The 18,611-nt window shown below is 40.1% G+C and overlaps 1 protein-coding gene across 1 annotated transcript in view; it reads right to left on the reverse strand.

Annotated features, from left to right (window-relative positions):
• Nucleotides 1–16,639, reverse strand: part of TDRD3 (tudor domain containing 3) — a 197,858-nt gene extending 181,219 nt beyond the window's left edge. The window contains exon 1 of the mRNA XM_004279927.3: nt 15,690–16,639. Coding sequence (XP_004279975.2) covers nt 15,690–15,730 — 41 coding nt within the window. The 5' untranslated portion in view covers nt 15,731–16,639. The remainder of the gene's footprint in view (nt 1–15,689) is intronic.
• Between the last annotated feature and the right edge of the window lie 1,972 nt (nt 16,640–18,611).

Raw genomic sequence — 18,611 nt, forward strand, 5'->3', positions numbered from 1 at the left:
AACTGATATTTATAGGACATTCCATCCAAAAAAAGCAGATTAAACTTTTTTCTCAAGTGCACACAGAACATTCTCCAGGATGGATCACATCTTGGGTCACAAATCAAGCCTCAGTAAATTTAAGAGAACTGAAATCATATCAAGCATCTTTTCTGACCACGCTATGAGATTAGAAATGAATTACAGAGAAAAAATGTAAAAAACACAAAAACGTGGAGGCTAAACAATACGTTACTAAATAACCAAGAGATCCCTGAAGAAATCAAAGAGGAAATCAAAAAATACCTAAAGACAAATCAATGAAAACACGACAATCCAAAATCTATGGGATGCAGCAAAAGCAGTTCTAAGGGGAAGTTTATAGCTATACAAGCCTACCTCAAGAAACAAGAAAAATCTCAAACAATCTAAACTTATGCCTAAGGAACTAGAGAAAGAAAAAGAAACAAATCCCAAAGTTAGCAGAAGAAAAGAAATCATAAAGATCAGAGCAAAAATATATGAAAGAGAAACAACGAAGACAATAGAAAAGATCAATAAAGCTGAAAGCTGGTTCTTTGAGAAGATAAACAAAATTGATAAAGCATTAGCCAGACTCACCAAGAAAAAGACAGAGAGGACTCAAATCAATGAAATTAGAAATGAAAAAGGAGAAGTACGACAGACACCACAGAAATAAAAAGCATCCTAAGAGACTACTACAAGCAACTGTATGCCAATAAAGTGGACAACCTGGAAGAAATGGACAAATTCTTAGAAATGCACAACCTGCCAAGACTGAATCAGGAAGAAATAGAAAATATGAACAGACCAATCACAAGCACTGAAATTGGAACTGTGATTAAACATCTTCCAACAAACAAAAGTCCAGGACCAGATGGCTTCATAGGCGAATTCTATCAAACATTTAGAGAAGAGCTAACATCCATCCTTCTCAAACTTTCCAAAAAATTGCAGAGGAAGTAACACTCCCAAACTCATTCTATGAGGCCACCATCACCCTGATACCAAAAGCAGCCAAAGATACTACAAAAAAAGAAAATTACAGACCAATATCACTAATGAATATAGATGCAGAAATCAACCACAAAATACTAGCAAACAGAATCCAACAACACATTAAAAGGATCATACACCATGATCAAGTGGGATTTAACCCAGGGGTGCAAGGATTCTTCAATATACGCAAATCAATCAATGTGATACACCATATTAACAAACTGAAGAATAAAAACCATATGATCATCTCAATAGATGCAGAATAAGCTTTTGATAAAATTCAACACCCATTTATGATAAAAGCTCTCCAGAAAGTGGGCATAGAGAGAACCTATCTCAACATAATAAAGGCCATATATGACAAAACCCACAGCAAACATCATTCTGAATGGTGAAAAACTGAAACCATTTCGTCCAAGATCAGGAATAAGACAAGGATGTCCACTCTTGCCACTATTATTCAACATAGTTTTGGAAGTCCTAGCCACAGCAATCAGAGAAGAAAAAGAAATAAAAGGAATACAAATTGGAAAAGAAGTAAAACTGTCACTGTTTGCAGATGACGTAACACTATACATAGAGAATCCTAAAGATGCCACCAGAAAACTACTAGAGCTAATCAATGAATTTGGTAAAGTTGCAGGATACAAAATTAATGCACAGAAATCTCTTGCATTCCTATACACTAATGATGAAAAATCTGAAAGAGAAATTAAGGAAACACTCCCATTTAACATTGCAACAAAAAGAATAAAATACCTAGGAATAAACCTACCTGGGGAGACAAAAGACCTGTATGCAGAAAACTATAAGACACTGATGAAAGAGATTAAAGATGATACCAACAGATGGAGAGATATACCATGTTCTTGGACTGGAAGAATCAGTATTGTGAAAATGACTATACTACCCAAAGCAATCTACAGATTCAATGCAATCCCTATCAAATTACCAATGGCATTTTTTACAGAACTAGAACAAAAAATATTAAAATTTGGATGGAGACACAAAAGATCCCAAATAGCCAAAGCAGTCTTGAGGGGAAAAAACGGAGCTGGAGCAAACAGACTCCCTGACTTCAGACTATACTATAAAGCTACAGTAATCAAGACAATATGGTACTGGCACAAAAATAGAAACATAGATCAATGGAACAAGATAGACAGCCCAGATATAAACCCACGCACCTATGGTCAACTAATCTATGACAAAGGAGGCAAGGATATACAATGGAGAAAAGACAGTCTCTTTAATAAGTGGTGCTGGGAAAACTGGACAGCTACATGTAAAAGAATGAAATCAGAACACTCCCTAACACCATACACAAAAATAAACTCAAAATGGATTACAGACCTAAATGTAAGACCAGACACTATAAAACTCTTAGAGGAAAACATAGGAAGAACGCTCTTTGAAAAACACTCACAGCAAGATCTTTTTTCATCCACCTCCTAGAGTAATGGAAATAAAAACAAAAATAAACAAATGGATCCTAATGAAACTTCAAAGCTTTTGCACAGCAAAGGACACCATAAACAAGACGAAAAGACAACCCTCAGAATGGAAGAAAATATTTGCCAACAAATCAACGAAGGATTAATCTTCAAAATACATAAATAGCTCATGCAGCTCAATATTAAAAAAACAAACAACCCAATCCAAAACTGGGCAGAAGACCTAAATAGACATTTCTCCAAAGAAGACATACAGATGGCCCAGAAGCACATGAAGAACTGCTCAACACCACTAATTATTAGAGAAATGCAAATCAAAACTACAATGAGGTATCACCTCACACCAGTTAGAATGGGCATCATCTGAAAATCTACAAACAACAAATGCTGGAGAGGGTGTGTAAAAAAGGGAACCCTCTTGCACTGTTGGTGGGAATGACACAGCCACTAAGGAGAACAGTATGGAGGTTCCTTAAAAACCTAAAAATAGTGCTTCCCTGGTGGTACAGTGGTTGAGAGTCCACCTGCCGATGCAGGGGACACGGGTTCATGCCCCGGTCCGGGAAGATGCCACGGAGCGGCTGGGCCCATGAGCCGTGGTCACTGAGCCTGTGCGTCCAGAGCCTGTGTTCCGCAACAGGAGAGGCCACAAAACAGTGAGAGGCCCGCGTACCACAAAAAAAAAAAAAAAGAAAGAAAGAAAAAAGAAAAATCTAAAACTAGAATTACCATATGATCCAGAAATAGCACTACTGGCCATATACCCAGAGAAAACCATAATTCAAAAAGACACATGCACCCCAATGTTCATTGCAGCACTATTTACAATAGCCAGGTCATGGAAGCAACCTAAATGCCCATCAACACGCAAATGGATAAAGAAGTTGTGGTACATATATACAATGGAATATTACTCAGCCATAAGAAGGAACGAAATTGGGTCATATGTTGAGACGTGGATAGATCTAGAGACTGTCATACAGAATGAAGTAAGTCAGAAGGAGAAAAACAAGTATCGTATATTAACGCATATATGTGGAACCTAGAAGAATGGTACAGATTAACTGGTTTGCAGGGCAGAAGCTGAGACACAGATGTAGAGGACAAATGTATGGACACCAAGCGGGGAAAGCCGTGAGGGGGGTGGAGGTGGTTGTGTGATGAATTGGGTGATTGGGATTGACATTTATACACTGATGTGTATAAAACTGATGACTAACAAGAACCTGCAGTATAAAATAATATGTATTATTCAACTCAAAAAAAAAATACTACCTTGTAATAAAAGGAAAACGTTTTTCCTAGACCTGATCTAGTTCTTTCTCTAATTTCAGGAAAGTGAGTGAAAATGCAGTAGAACCCTGAAAAAAAAAAAAAAAAGAAAGTGCCTGCCACAAAAAGATGTTCAATAATTATCTGATGAATGAGTACATCAATGAATCTGCCTTGTTTTTTTCCATAGACAAAGACTAGACACCATATTGAGTTGGTATATATAACATAGCCTACTTATACATCACTAGTTCTAGAAAGCCTTTCATACTTCCCAAGTGGGGGTTAACTGCTCTCAACAACACCCTGGAAGCAAAATACCAGTGTATAAAATGTTTAAATTCTGCCTGTCTTGTACATCATCCTAACAACAAACACAGTGCCTTGTGTATAAGAGGTACAAATATTTACTACTTGTATTTCAGTATACACATTACTATAGGATTACATATTTCCCTGCATTACTGCAAAGACTTACTTATTGTTGTAAAGATATCATACCTTCAGTAGCACTATACTAAGATGAAGGTAGCTATTTGTATCCACGTTAAAGGCTGTAAACTGTAAAATGAGTGAGAAGCGCTCACATTTGCACACAGACTCACACCCATCGAGCAAGGGTGTGAAACATGCAGAGATTACAGTACTAAGGTACATGTAGGCTCTGTCCAGCCCCAGAGCAGGGCTGTTCTTTCCTCTTTCTCTACATCGCAATGTGCTTCTGCTATGAGTATCTTTGACTCACTTTATTACTTTATCACCACACATTTCCTGCTATCTCTCTGCTTTTCTTTGTCATTCTATGACTTCACGATGTTTTCTCAATTTTTACAAGAAAAATTTTGCATTGCTGAAAGTGCAGTCTGCTTCTTCTAAAAATTATACAGAGATAAAGTGTTCTTCAGCTAGTTCCAGATTCTATACCTTTCAAAAAGTCAGAATTTCTAGACACATGGGACTTAACATGATAAGACAAAATGCCAATATCGTTGTTTTGTCAAAAGAAGAAAGCATAAGCCAAAAAATACATACGTTATATTTTTATGGCTCTTGAAATGTTACTATGCAATTTTTACTCGATCTAGCAAATGCTGCTGTATGAGGAGAAAATTATTTTCAACTTGCTGAGGTAGCAAGTTTCTTTTTATACCCCCTTTATGCTTGAGGCAGTCAAAGACAGGCAGTTAAAACTAGATTTATAGGTTATTCACCAAAAAAAATACTGCAAATAGCACCTTTGAACCTGAAAACTTGCACAGTTTAACAGAATACACAGTCTTTTTTGTGTATTAATGACACTTTACAATATCAACAGAAGCAACCAGGTAATATGTAACATATTTTGAGACAGACGGTCAACAACACTTATTACATTTGAACATTATAACTTCACAAACAACATAAACCAAAGATACAATAACAAATGCTCATTAAAAAAACAGGAAATATTTCAAAATGGAAAGATGTCTCCAATAAGCTCTCCCCAAAACCAAATATAAAGTAGCTGGTTTCTTCTAGTGTTCTTCAGCACAGTCTATTATTCTGTTTCACTTAAAAAGTGTCTTAATGTTTCTGATCCTTTCCAAAAGAGAGTACCAAGAATACATATATATCAAAGTGGTAATGATGAAGTATTTTATAATTCTAGAAAATAAAAGAATCCTGCACTTAGCACATAACCTTAGAAAGAACTACCAAAATTCTTTACAAATACACTTATGCCTAAGAGTTATGCTGGAATAATATGAGGGAACAAAACTGCTGATACCCTTTGCATAAACTCTTATGCATGACTATTACCAACAATATATTATATGAAGGTATAGTTATATTTATGATGCTACAAAGAACGTTTCTCACTTGAAGATTGAGCTCATTTACCAGCAATCTCCTGGGGAATTGGCGTGTTTCTCAGAAAAAACAAACAAACAAGATAAGTGCAGGGGTGGCTACACAACAGGAATCTGACTTTCTTGGTCTTGATGTGTTTTGGAGGAAGTTTCTAGGTGATGGGATGTAAAAAACAGCTCTCCATCTCTGGGCAGGTCAAAAGCTAAGAATCAGAAATCCCAGCAAAATATCCTGAAGTTGTCCCACCTCTCTGGAGCAGCTATCTCAAGGCAATATGTGGAATAGCAGGGCATGCTCCTCAAGACAAGAGAACCATCACTTTATAATCTATGCTGCCATTGTGCATCTTCTTTTCTCCATTTATCCCATAAATAAATATTCTCCTCTAGTAGTGTTTTGATAAAGACATGTATACTTGTAGCCTTTCTTAGTTGTTCAAAGGTGAAACCAAGGGAGTGAAGTTTGGTATACACTTGGGCCAGAGGATATCAGTATGGGGGTAGTACCAGTAATCAAGGAGAGATAACTCCAAAAGGGAAGGTGAAATTCAAGGGGGACAAGATAAGAAGACCTTTATGTTCACCCTCTCTTACCCCTCCAACTTCGCCCTACCCACCCAAAAAAAAAAAAAAAAAAAACCCACCTCAAAGCACAACCAAGTTAAACTTCAGATGTTAGAAACCCAGGGTTTCTTAGAAAATATGTTCTTTCAGAATAAAATGGAAACACACTACTTCTAATGCTTCCTTATGGTTTCTTCAACTCAAAACTGCTGGGTAAGGCAAATACATGCAACAGAGTGCCTTACTTTTTCAGATATTCTTAGACTTCAAAAAATACAGAATTAAACAGATTTTTAGATAAGCCTAATCAGCAATTAGGTGAACCACCACAAGGTAAAGGTTTCTTTGATTCCAACAGTATCACTCCTCAGTATAAGCACCTATCTTTCCCAAAGAGGAAAGGAAATTTACACATCACAAAAAATGCTTTAATCCCATTTTCAATTTTCAAATGTGTTATATTTGACAAACAATTTAAATTAAACATGGTCACCAGGACTCAGTGGAAATCAGTACTGAATCTTTATTCCAGACATTTGGGCTGTATTCATGGTTCTGCCGCTTGTATCTCTGAGCAAACTGTTGATACCAGTGTTTCAGCTTCCTTATTTGCACACTGAGGGAGTTAAGCTATACAATCACTAATTCTATTAAAAAAAAAACTTTTTCAAAATTAAACACAGTTGATTATGTTTCCTTAACATGTTTCTATTAAAAAAAAAAAGTTCTGAAAGGCTTTAAAAAAAAAAATCCAAAAGGTTAATAGAAGTACAAAATTCACCCTTAAGGAAATCTCAAGAGAAAAAAAAAAGGCAAAGAGTGAAGTAAATCTGTTATGCAGACAAATCTAGAGTCAAATATCTTCTCTCAGTAGTTATTCCATGCATATAAGTAAGCATTACAAAGGACCAATGTACGATTTCCTGCAATATTTAAACATAATCACTATACTGGAAAAGTTTCTAGAACTTTTCAGTTCAGATCAGCAAACCTAACACCTTCCGTGCTACTGGCTACTAAGGAAGAACATTATTGTAAAGTCAGCCAAGGTGGCTCCTATTGGGAGTTACATTTTAAAACACAGATTTTTATGGGGGTTATAATGAAGATTAAAGACTTAAAAGAAAAAAATGAGCTCATAAAATAACATAAACTAGAATATAGATCAGTCTATACAGATCATCTGCACCCCATGAAGATCACATTTTCAGAAACATAAGCTTTTCAGCACTAAATATTTCCCTAACCTGCTATTTTAGGTGAAACTGACAAGACAGATAATAATAGTTTAAGTGCTTTAGCATCTATTACTTTTGAGGTCCTGCAAATAATTAAGTGAGTACTAAGTACTAAAAAAATGATTTTGTCAGCGACAATAACAGAGAATCCCAAGAGTCAAAGGAAACTCAGGATGTCAGAACTGGAATGAGTTGGTCAAAGCTGCTCTATGGTCAAAAATTCTCCTTCCAGTACTCTTCTCTGCATACACCTTTGAGATTCTGTATGTTAACATAACAAATATCTACTTAAATATAAGATCTAATACAAGTCACGGATAAGACTGGGACATCCTCTTGTTTTCTTCACAAGTCTAGTGGGTTCAAGACCCATCAGGAATTACTCCCAAACTTGTAGATATATAGTCTTGTTAGCCCCACAGGTTCCTCCTGCCTTTATGAGTCCCTGCCACACAAAAGGAGCACTCTAGAGTAAGAAACATGTAAACAGATAAACTGCAACACAAAGTGGAAAATGTCACAATATAACATTGCTGAGGGTTTATAACAAAATAACAAAGACAGGAAGAACACTAAGCTTGGGTAGAGACCCTGGTTAGAGAATTCTGACTGGCAGGAGCATGGGCATCCAAGGTCCATTTCTATCAGACTTTATCAAGAATATACAAGGTAGGAGATAGGTTCAAGATGGCGGAGTAGAAGGACGTGCACTCACAACCTCTTGCAAGAGCACTGGAATCACAACTAACTGCTGAACAATCATTGACAGGAAGACACTGGAACTCAGGAAGAAAGATACCCCACATACAAAGACAAAGGAGAAGGCACAATGAGACGGCAGGACGGTCACAATCACAATAAAGTCAAATCCCATAACTGCTGGGTGGGTGACTCACAAACTGGAGAACACTTATACCACAGAAGTCCACCCACTGGAGTGAAGGTTCTGAGCCCCACATCAGTCTTCCCAACCTGGGGGTCCGGCAACAGGAGGATAAATTCCTAGAGAATCAGACTTTGAAGGCTAGGGGGATTATTTCAGGACTTCGACAAGATGGGGGGAAAAAGAGACTCCACTCTTGCAGGGCACACACAAAGTAGTGTGTGCATCGGGACCCAGGTGAAGGAGAAGTGACCCCATAGGAGACTGAACCAGACCTACCTGCTAGAGTTGGAGGGTCTCCTGCAGAGGCAGGGGGTGGCTGTGGCTCACCGTGAGGACAAGGACACTGGCAGCAGAAGTTCTGGAAGTACTCCTTGGCATGAGCCCTCCCAGAGTCCACCGTTAGCCCCATCAAAGAGTGGGGCAGGCTCCAGTGTTGGGTCACCTCAGGCAAAACCACCAACAGGGAGGGAACCCAGCCCCACCCATCAGCAGAAAAGCAGATTAAACTTTTACTGAGCTCTACCCACCACCAGTCCCTGCCATCAGGAAGCCTGCACAAGCCTCTTAGATAGCCTCATCCACCAGAGGGCAGACAGCAGAAGTAAGAAGAACTACAATCCTGCAGCCTGTGGAACAAAAACCACATTCACAGAAAGATAGACAAGATGAAAAAGGAGAGGGCTATGTACCAGATGAAAGAACAAGATACAACCCCAGAAAAACAACTAAATAAGGTGGAGATAAGCAACCTTCCAGAAAAATAATTCAGAGTAATGATAAGTGAAGATGATCCAGGACCTCGGAAAAATAATAGAGGCAAAGGTCAAGAAGATGCAAGAAATGTTTAACAAAGACCTAGAAAAGTTAAAGAACAAACAAAGATGGACAATACAACTGAAATGAAAAATACACTAGACGGAATCAATAGTGGAATAACTGAGGCAGAAAAACAGGTAAGTGACCCAGAAGACAGAATGGTGGAATTCACTGCCACAGAACAGAATAAAGAAAAAAGAATGAAAAGAAATGAAGACACCCTTAGAGACCTCTGGGACAACATTAAACACAACAACATTCACATTATAGGGGTCCCAGAAAGATGAGAGAGAGAGAAATAACCCAAGAAAATATTGAAAGAGATTATAGTCCAAAACTTCCCTAACATGGGAAATGAAACAGCCACCCAAGTCCAGGAAGTGCAGAGTCCCAGGCAGGATAAACCCAAGGAGAAACATGCCGAGACACATAGTAATCAAACTGACAAAAATTAAAGACAAAGAAAAATTGAGAACAAAGAGGGAAAAACAACAAATAACATACAAGGGAACTCCCATAAGGTTAACAGCTGATTTCTCAGCAGAAACTCTACAAGCCAGAAGGGAGTAGCATGATATACTTAAGGTGATGAAAGGGAAGAAACTACAACCAAGATTACTCTATGTGGCAAGGATCTCATTCAGATCTGATGGAGAAACCAAAAGCATTACAGACAAGCAAAAGCTAAGAGAATTCAGCACCACCAAACCAGCTCTACAACAAATGCTAAAGGAACTTCTCTAAGTGGGAAACACAGAGAAGAAAAGGATCTACAAAACACAAACCCGTAACAATTAAAAAACAGTAATAGGAACACACATATCAATAATCACCTTAAACATAAACGGATTAAATGCTCCAACCAAAAGACACAGGTTCGCTGAATGGGTACAAAAACAAGAACCATATATATGCTGTCCACAAGAGACCCACTTCAGACCTACGGACACATACAGACTGAAAGTGAGGGGATGGAAAAAGATATACCATGTAAATGGAAATCAAAAGAAAGCTGCAGTAGCAATACTCATATCAGATAAAATAGACTTAAAAATAAAAAATGTTGCAAGAGACAAGGAAGAACACTACATAATTATCAACAGATCAATCCAGAAAGAAGATATAACAATTATAAATATATATGCACCCAACAAAGGAGCAGCTCAATACATAAGGCAATTGCGAACAACTATAAAAGAAGAAATCGACAGTAAAACAATAATAGTGGGGGACTGTAACACCTCACTTACACCAATGGACAGATCATCCAAACAGAAAACTAATAAGGAAACACAAACTTTAAATGACACAATAGATCAGATAGATTTAATTGATATTTATAGGACATTCCATCCAAAAACAGCAGATTACACTTTCTTCTCAAGTGCACACAGAACATTCTCCAGGATAGATCACATCTTGGGTCACAAATCAAGCCTCAGTAAATTTAAGAAACTTGAAATCATATCAAGCATCTTCTTTTCTGACCACAATGCTATGATATTAGAAATCAATTACAGGGGAAAAAAATGTAAAAAACAAAGACACATGGAGACTAAACAATACATTACTAAATAACCAAGAGATCACTGAAGAAATCAAACAGGAAATCAAAAAATACCTAGAGACAAATGACAACGAAAACACAACGATCCAAAACCTATGGGATGCAGCAAAAGCAGATCTAAGATGGAAGTTTATAGCTATACAAGCCTACCTCAAGAAACAAGAAAAATTTAAAATAAGCAATCTAACCTTACACCTAAAGGAACTAGAGAAAGAAGAACAAACAAAACCCAAAATTGGTAGAAGGAAAGAAATCATAAAGATCAGAGCAGAAATAAATGAAATAGAAACAAAGAAGACAATAGCAAAGATCAATAAAGCTGAAAGCTGGTTCTTTGAGAATATAAACAAAATAGATAAACCATTAGCCAGACTCATCAAGAAAAAGAGGGAGGGGACTCAAATCAATAACATTAGAAATAAAAAAGGAGAAGTTACAACGGACACTGCAGAAATACAAAGCATCCTAAGAGACTACTACAAGCAACTCTTTGCCAATAAAATGGACAACCTGGAAGAAATGGACAAATTCTAAGAAAGGTATAACCTTCCAAGACTGAACCAGGAAGAAATAGAAAATATGAACAGACCAATCACAAGTAATGAAATTGAAACTGTGACGAAAAATCTTCCAAGAAACAAAAATCCAGGACCAGATGGCTTCACAGGTGAATTCTATCAAACATTTAGAGAAAAGTTAAACCCATCCTTCTCAAACTCTTCCAAAAAACTGCAGAGGAAGGAACACTCCCAAACTCAATCTATGAGGCCACCCTCACCCTGATACCAAAACCAAAGATACTACAAAAAAAGAAAATTACAGACCAATATCACTGATGAATATAGATGCAAAAATCTTCCACAAAATACTAGCAAACAGAATCCAACAACACATTAAAAGGATCATACACCATGATCAAGTGGGATTTAACCCAGGGATGCAAGGATTCTTCAATATACGCAAATCAATCAAAGTGATACACCATATTAACAAACTGAAGAATAAAAACCATATGATCATCTCAACAGATGCAGAAAATGCTTTTGACAAAATTCAACACCCATTTATGACAAAAAAACTCTCCAGAGCGTGGGCATAGAGGGAACCTACCTCAACATAATAAAGGCCATGTGTGACAAACCCACCGCAAACAACATTCTCAATGGTGAAAAACTGAAACCATTTCGCCTAAGATCAGGAACAAGACAAGGATGTCTACTCTTGCCACTCTTATTCAACATAGTTTTGGAAGTCCTAGCCATGGCAATCAGAGAAGAAAAAGAAATAAAAGGAATACAAATTGGAAGAGAAGAAGTAAAACTGTCACTGTCTGCAGATGACATGATAATATACATAGAGAATCCTAAAGATGCCACCAGAAAACTACTAGAGCTAAACAATGAATTTGGTAAAGTTGCAGGATACAAAATTAATGCACAGAAATCTCTTGCATTCCTATACACTAATGATGAAAAATCTGAAAGAGAAATTAAGGAAACACTCCCATTTACCACTGCAACAAAAAGAATAAAATACCTAAGAATAAACCTACCTATGAAGACAAAAGACCTGTATGCAGAAAACTATAAGACACTGATGAAAGAGATTAAAGATGATACCAACAGATGGAGAGATATACCATGTTCCTGGATTGGAAGAATCAATATTGTGAAAATGACTATACTACCCAAAGCAATCTACAGATTCATTGCAATCCCTATCAAATTTCCAATGGCATTTTTTACAGAACTAGAACAAAAAATCTTAAAATTTGTATGGAGACACAAATGACCCTGAATAGCCAAAGCAGTCTTATGGGAAAAAAACAGAGCTGGAGGAATGAGACTCCCTTACTTCAGACTGTACTACAAAACCCACAGTAATCAAGACCCTATGTTACTGGCAGAAAAACTGAAATATAAATCGATGGAACAGGACAGAAAGCGCAGAGACAAACTCACGCACCTATGGTCAACTAATCTATGACAAAGGAGGCAAGGGTATACAATGGAGAAAAGACAGTCTCTTCAATAAGTGGTGCTAGGAAAACTGGACAGCTACATGTAAAAGAATGAAATCAGAACACTCCCTAACACCATACACAAAAATAAACTCAAAATGGATTACAGAACTAAATGGACACTGTACAGTCTTCGACATAAATCACAGCAAGATCTTTTTTGATCCACCTCCTAGAGTAATGGAAATAAAAACAAAAATAAACAAATGGGACCTAATGAAACTTCAAAGCTTTTGCAAAGCAAAGGAAACTACAAACAAGACGAAAAGACAACCCTCAGAATGGCAGAAAATATTTGCAAAGGGATCAATGGACAAAGGATTCATCTCCAAAACATATAAACAGCACCTGCACCTTAATATTAAAAAAACAAACAACCCAATCCAAAAATGGGAAGAAAACTTAAATAGACATTTCTCCAAAGAAAACATACAGATGGCCAAGAGGCACGTGAAAAACTGCTCAACATCACTAATTTTTAGAGAAATGCAAATCAAAACTACAATGAGGTATCACCTCACACCAGTTAGAATGGGCATCATCAGAAAATCTACAAACAACAAATGCTGGAGAGGGTGTGAAGAAAAGGGAACCCTCTTGCACTGTTGGTGGGAATGTAAATTGATACAGCCACTATGGAGAACAGTATGGAGGTTCCTTAAAAAACTAAAAATAGAATTACCATATGACCCAGCAATCCCACTCCTTGGCATATATCCAGAGAAAAGCATAATTCAAAAAGACACATGCACCCCAATGTTTATTACAGCACTATTTGCAATAGCCAGGTCATGGAAGCAATCTAAATGCCCATCGACAGATGAATGGATAAAGATGTGGTACATATATACAATGGAATATTACTCAGCCATTAAAAGGAACGAAACTGGGTCATTTGTGGAGACGTGGATGGATCTAGAGACTGTCATACAGAGTGAAGTAAGTCAGAAAGAGAAAAACAAATATCGTATATTAACGCATATATGTGGAACCTAGAAAAATGGCACAGATGGACCAGTTTGCAGGACAGAAATAGAAACACAAATGTAGAGAACAAACGTATGGACACCAAGGGGGTAAAGTGGCAGGGGCGGGGGTGCGGTGGTGGGATGAATTGGGAGATTGGGATTGACATATATACACTAATATGTATAAAATGGATAACTAATAAGAACCTGATGTATAAAAAAATAAAATTCAAAAATCCAAAAAAAAGAACCTACAAGGTAGTGAGCTCCCTGGCATTACAGATATACAGAAACATAAGATGCAGTTTACCCACCCTTAAGGATCTTAGAGTCCGAAAAACAATTTAGTATGTGTTTGGAATCAAAATATTGAGACTGGCCTTTCTAACACAGGTGGGATCATGTTGGAAAGCAGTAAAAGACTGTAAACGAATTCATACAACTAGTTTGAAGAACTAAGGGTTAATCAAACGAAGAATGGGGAAAAACTCAAAAAGAGTGATCCGAAATTTTTCAGGATAGCGTTGTGAGGTAAACAAACTGAATGTAGAAATTCCAGTTAGAAGAACAATAATAAAACTGAAAAAGGTGAGTTTTTAACACTACAGTTTGTTATGTCAATGGTGTTCTAAGCAAAAACTGTCAGAACAGTAACAGTTAAAAGCAAAAACTGTCAGAACAGTAACAGTTAAAAGCACCAGAGCTGGAACCAGCCCCTCTGTGCTCACCATTCAACTCCACCACTTTCCAGTTATGTCGTTTTTTTTGGAAAGTTACTTAACAATTTTGTGCCTCAATCTCTTCACCTGTAAAATGAGGTGCCAGTAGAGCCAGGCACAGCGTCTTCAAAACACAGGTGTTACAGCCCTCTAATCAAAAATTTCATTCACAAAATCAAATCCATTCTTTAGGCACTTGTAGGCTCCATAACCTGGCCACAAACTTTTAAGGTCTTAATCTTCACTGGACCCCCTTCTACTTCGAGGAACCATAGGGATCTAATATCAATTCTGCAAACCAATAAGCACTTTCCTACCTCTGTGCCTCATCTCCAGCGGCTCTGTATCTACAAAGCCTTTTCCTCACCATCTCCCAAAGCCCACTTCTCCAGGAAATTAACTCTCCTTCCTCTCCAATTCCATACCACATTTGCCTGCACCTCTGTACAGTTTACCACAATTTCCCGTTTTTGTGTTTGTTGTTTTAATGCCTCCTTCCCCTCTTTTCGCTAAGATAGTGAACTTCCAGAGAGCAGGGGCAAATCTTTTTCAACCTCCTTCCCACCCTTCATCCCAGACTGTGCCCATGCAGGCCTGTTAAAGCGTTAGTAAATTAAACTGGATGTTTACAACCCTAATGGCCGAAGTTGCAGAAACTGCTTAATTCGCATAATTTTTTTTTATTGTTTTCAGATCCTAAAATCTTGACATGTCTTTAAAAATCCGAACACCGTCATCTTTTCAAGAAAACTTCTACGGAGCATCCACACGAGTTAATATGGTCATTCTCAGCTTCAGAAGTTGTGTGTGTGCCGCAGAGGGCGGCTTTCCCCTGCTCCGTCCTGTACTTTGTAATAAGGAGGACGGAGAGGTGGCTCGGCAACAGCCCGGGCTGTGCTGTGCCGTCAACTTCCCGCGGGCCCGCGGGCTCCGGCCGTGCTCGTCCCTCTCCGCCGCACTCCGTTCTCCAGCCCTCGCCTCCTCTCGTCCAGCCGCGGCAACAACCCCCGGAGCGGCGCGGTGGCGCTGAGGGTCCGCCCGCGCGGCTCGGCTCGGGCCTGCGTCGCCGCCCGCCCCGCCGCCCTGCCCGCGGCCCCCGGCCTCTCCCCGGCGCGCCGCCCGCCTCCCGGGGCCCAGGCCGCGCCGCCACGCCGAGGGGAGCTGGGGGACTCGTTGGGCTCCGCGTGGCGCCGGGGGCGGAGCCGGCCCGGAGGGCCCGGGGAGAGGCCGGGGGCGGGCGGCGGCCTCCGCCTACCCCGACACGCACCCCACCGCCCCAACCCCAACCCTACTCCGGCCCGGCCCGCGCCCGCGGCCGATTATACTCGCCACTTACCAACCCGCCTGGGACAACACCGCGCCGGGGACCTCGGCCATGGTAGCTGCTTAGGCCGGGGGTGGTGGGGGGCTCGGGTGGGGGTGGGGAGAAGGCCTGCTGCTTGAGACCAAAAAAAAAAAAAAAAGAAAAGAAAAAGAAAAAAGAAAAGAAAAGAAAAAAACTCCTGTGGTCGGCTCTGCAACTGGGCATGCTCAGTGCGCCCGGCGCTTCCGCGTGCGGGTTCCGCTAGCCGCGTTTTCCAAGCGGCCGCAGGGGCCGGCCTGGCGTGAGGCTGCGAGGTTGTGGCGCGCCGACAGCGGCGATTCGCCTAGGACAGGCCGGGTTCTGCAGGTCGGGGCCAGTTTGTCGGTAAGGAGCACGGCACGGCCTCTCCGCCGAAGGCGGTTGCTTTTCGTTCGGGGTCACTTTTCTGAGTTGCACACCGTGGAAACTAGTGGGGCGGTTCTTTGTACAGCAGAAAGTAAGGCACCGTTTCCAGCGCCCACAGGCGGCCACCTCCGAGAGGGCAGGACAGCGCTAGAGCTGAAACGCTCGGGCGGTGGCGGAAAAGCGCTTCCAGTTAAGCGCTAATAAGGCCACATTTCGTACAGGGAAAGTCAAAGGAAGGGTGTTCCCAGTCCACTCCACACAGGAGAAAAGTTTACTTTCTTATTAAGATTCGCTCCATTTGCTCCCTTTTTCGATCTGCCCGGATACAAAGAAAAGAAATATAATCGGATTTTTTCGACTCCCCACAGCTAAATCGGACTGTCCAACTCCCACACTACAATAAAAATGAATGGGTCAACCCAGGGAAAACCTGCACTTAAGGGATATGGGAAATTCGGGTAGTTCTGTCGGTGCTTGTTTTTCCTGTCGTTCTCCCACTGGGCCCATCCAGGTCCCGGCACGGCCCTCTGATATTGGCACGGGCACTGCCAGGCGCAGTTCCCACCCGCCGCTTGCCGGTGCCCTTCTTTGGCTCTCCGGGGGACTGAAGCGTAGGGGCGGCTCTCGAGTGGGCATGCGCGGCGGCGCCGCAAGCCGCGCAGGAGACACTCCAACGCGATTGGGCGGCCGAGACTCACGCCAGCCAATCGGAGGAACAGGCGGAAGGGGAGCTGGGCCCGGGAGACGCTCACTGAGAGTTTGCTCCACCCTCCCCGGTTTTCCAGTCTTGTGGCTGCTGGGGAGAAACATTCTATCGAGTGGCTCTGGTCCCACGTGGCAAGTCATTTGGGGAGACTGTTAAAACCTTCAACCCTATAGCGGGGGCTGCCTCATCAACGTGGACTTAGAGCAGAGACTGCGGAATTGGGCAGAGCCGCTCCTGGGACTGCGGAGGAAACTGACAGTAAGGAAGAGGATAATTACACTGGGTGGAGTTAAATTCCTTAATGCAAAATTTTTTCACGATGCTTTGCTTAGCTGTGATGCTCCTGAAATGTGTGTTCAAGCACGTTGCTTAGATCCTGATTTTAATGAAACATGTTTCCAAGCACTTTTAGAATCAGAAATAACTATATCCTTGTCCCTACATTTTGCAGTAGTATACAGTGTTTAGTCCATAGATATACTACATGTGTATTTCAATTTATAGGCACCATGCAAAATATCCAGGAGTCAGCAAAAGATTTACCATTCTGAAGCTAAATAGATGACTCAAAATTAAATTGCTAATAATTTTTATTGGTTGTAGAATTTTCTCTTACCAATTGAATTTTTCAACTAGTGTAACTTATTAACTATGAAAGTAATATGCTGTCCCAGGGCTTCCCTGGTGGCGCAGTGGTTGAGAATACGCCTGCCGATGCAGGGGACACGGGTTCGTGCCCCTGTCTGGGAAGATCCCACATGCCGCGGAGCGGCTGGGCCCGTGAGCCATGGCCGCTGAGCCTGCGCGTATGGAGCCTGTGCTCCGCAATGGGAGAGGCCACAACAGTGAGAGGCCCGCGTACCGCAAAAAAAAAAAAAAAAAAAAAAAAATGTCCCAATCATCAGAATTCTTTGCTGGTTAAATGTGAAGGCTTTATACATTTGGTCTCATATGCAGTGTGTACAATAAGAATTTACCATTGTGTGGTACTTAAAATAACTTTAATAAAATGCTCCACAAAACACTAAATTTCCTTACTTCAAGAAATGCTTTAAAGAATGGGTCGAAGATTCGGAGGAATTTGGGATAATATGAGCATCAAAAAGAATAATTACAATAGTTGAATTTTTTAAAAAGGATAAAGAAAATGCAAGAATTCAGAGTGCCAGTAAAAATAAATAAAAGGAGGGGGGATGAAACTTTTCTTTCAAAGAAATACCAGAGAATAAATGTAGAACAAATAATAGAATTAGAAAATCACCATATTCCAAGTCAATCTCAATTGATTCAGCCAGAGTCCATCAGAGGATGCTAAAAGGCATTGGGTGAAAGATTGTAGGAGTATAGAATCTTCACATGGTCTCAAAGTATCAAGCCATAACTTACTTCTTACAAAAGGGAAAAACATACCTTTACTTTAAAGAAAAATAATCATTGCCTTAAATAAGTGATCAAGGCTAGAATCACTAATGGCACAATCTGATATTATGTGCTTAGTGATATAATGAAATTAGAAATACACGTCATCTGAGAAATATTCTTTCCAAAATTGTTTAACCTGAATTTAAGCAAGCTTCTAGACAGTAGTTCACAACCAGGAAGTGGATCCCTACCCCACCCCCATCTCCTGGGCACATTTGGCATGTGTTGGAGACATTTTGGTTGTCACAACCTGGTGGGAGGGGGATTCTGTTAAACATCCTGCAATGAACAAGATAGCCACCTGATCCAAGATGTCAGGAGTGCCAAGGCTAAGATATGTAGGAGATGTTGGAACAAGTAAAACATAAGGAAACAGGCAAATAAATCTAGAATGTGGCATCTTCTACCAGAAACCTGGCCTG

Source organism: Orcinus orca, chromosome 18 (assembly GCF_937001465.1).
Source record: "Orcinus orca chromosome 18, mOrcOrc1.1, whole genome shotgun sequence".
In the NCBI taxonomy this organism is placed as follows: Eukaryota; Metazoa; Chordata; class Mammalia; order Artiodactyla; family Delphinidae; genus Orcinus; species Orcinus orca.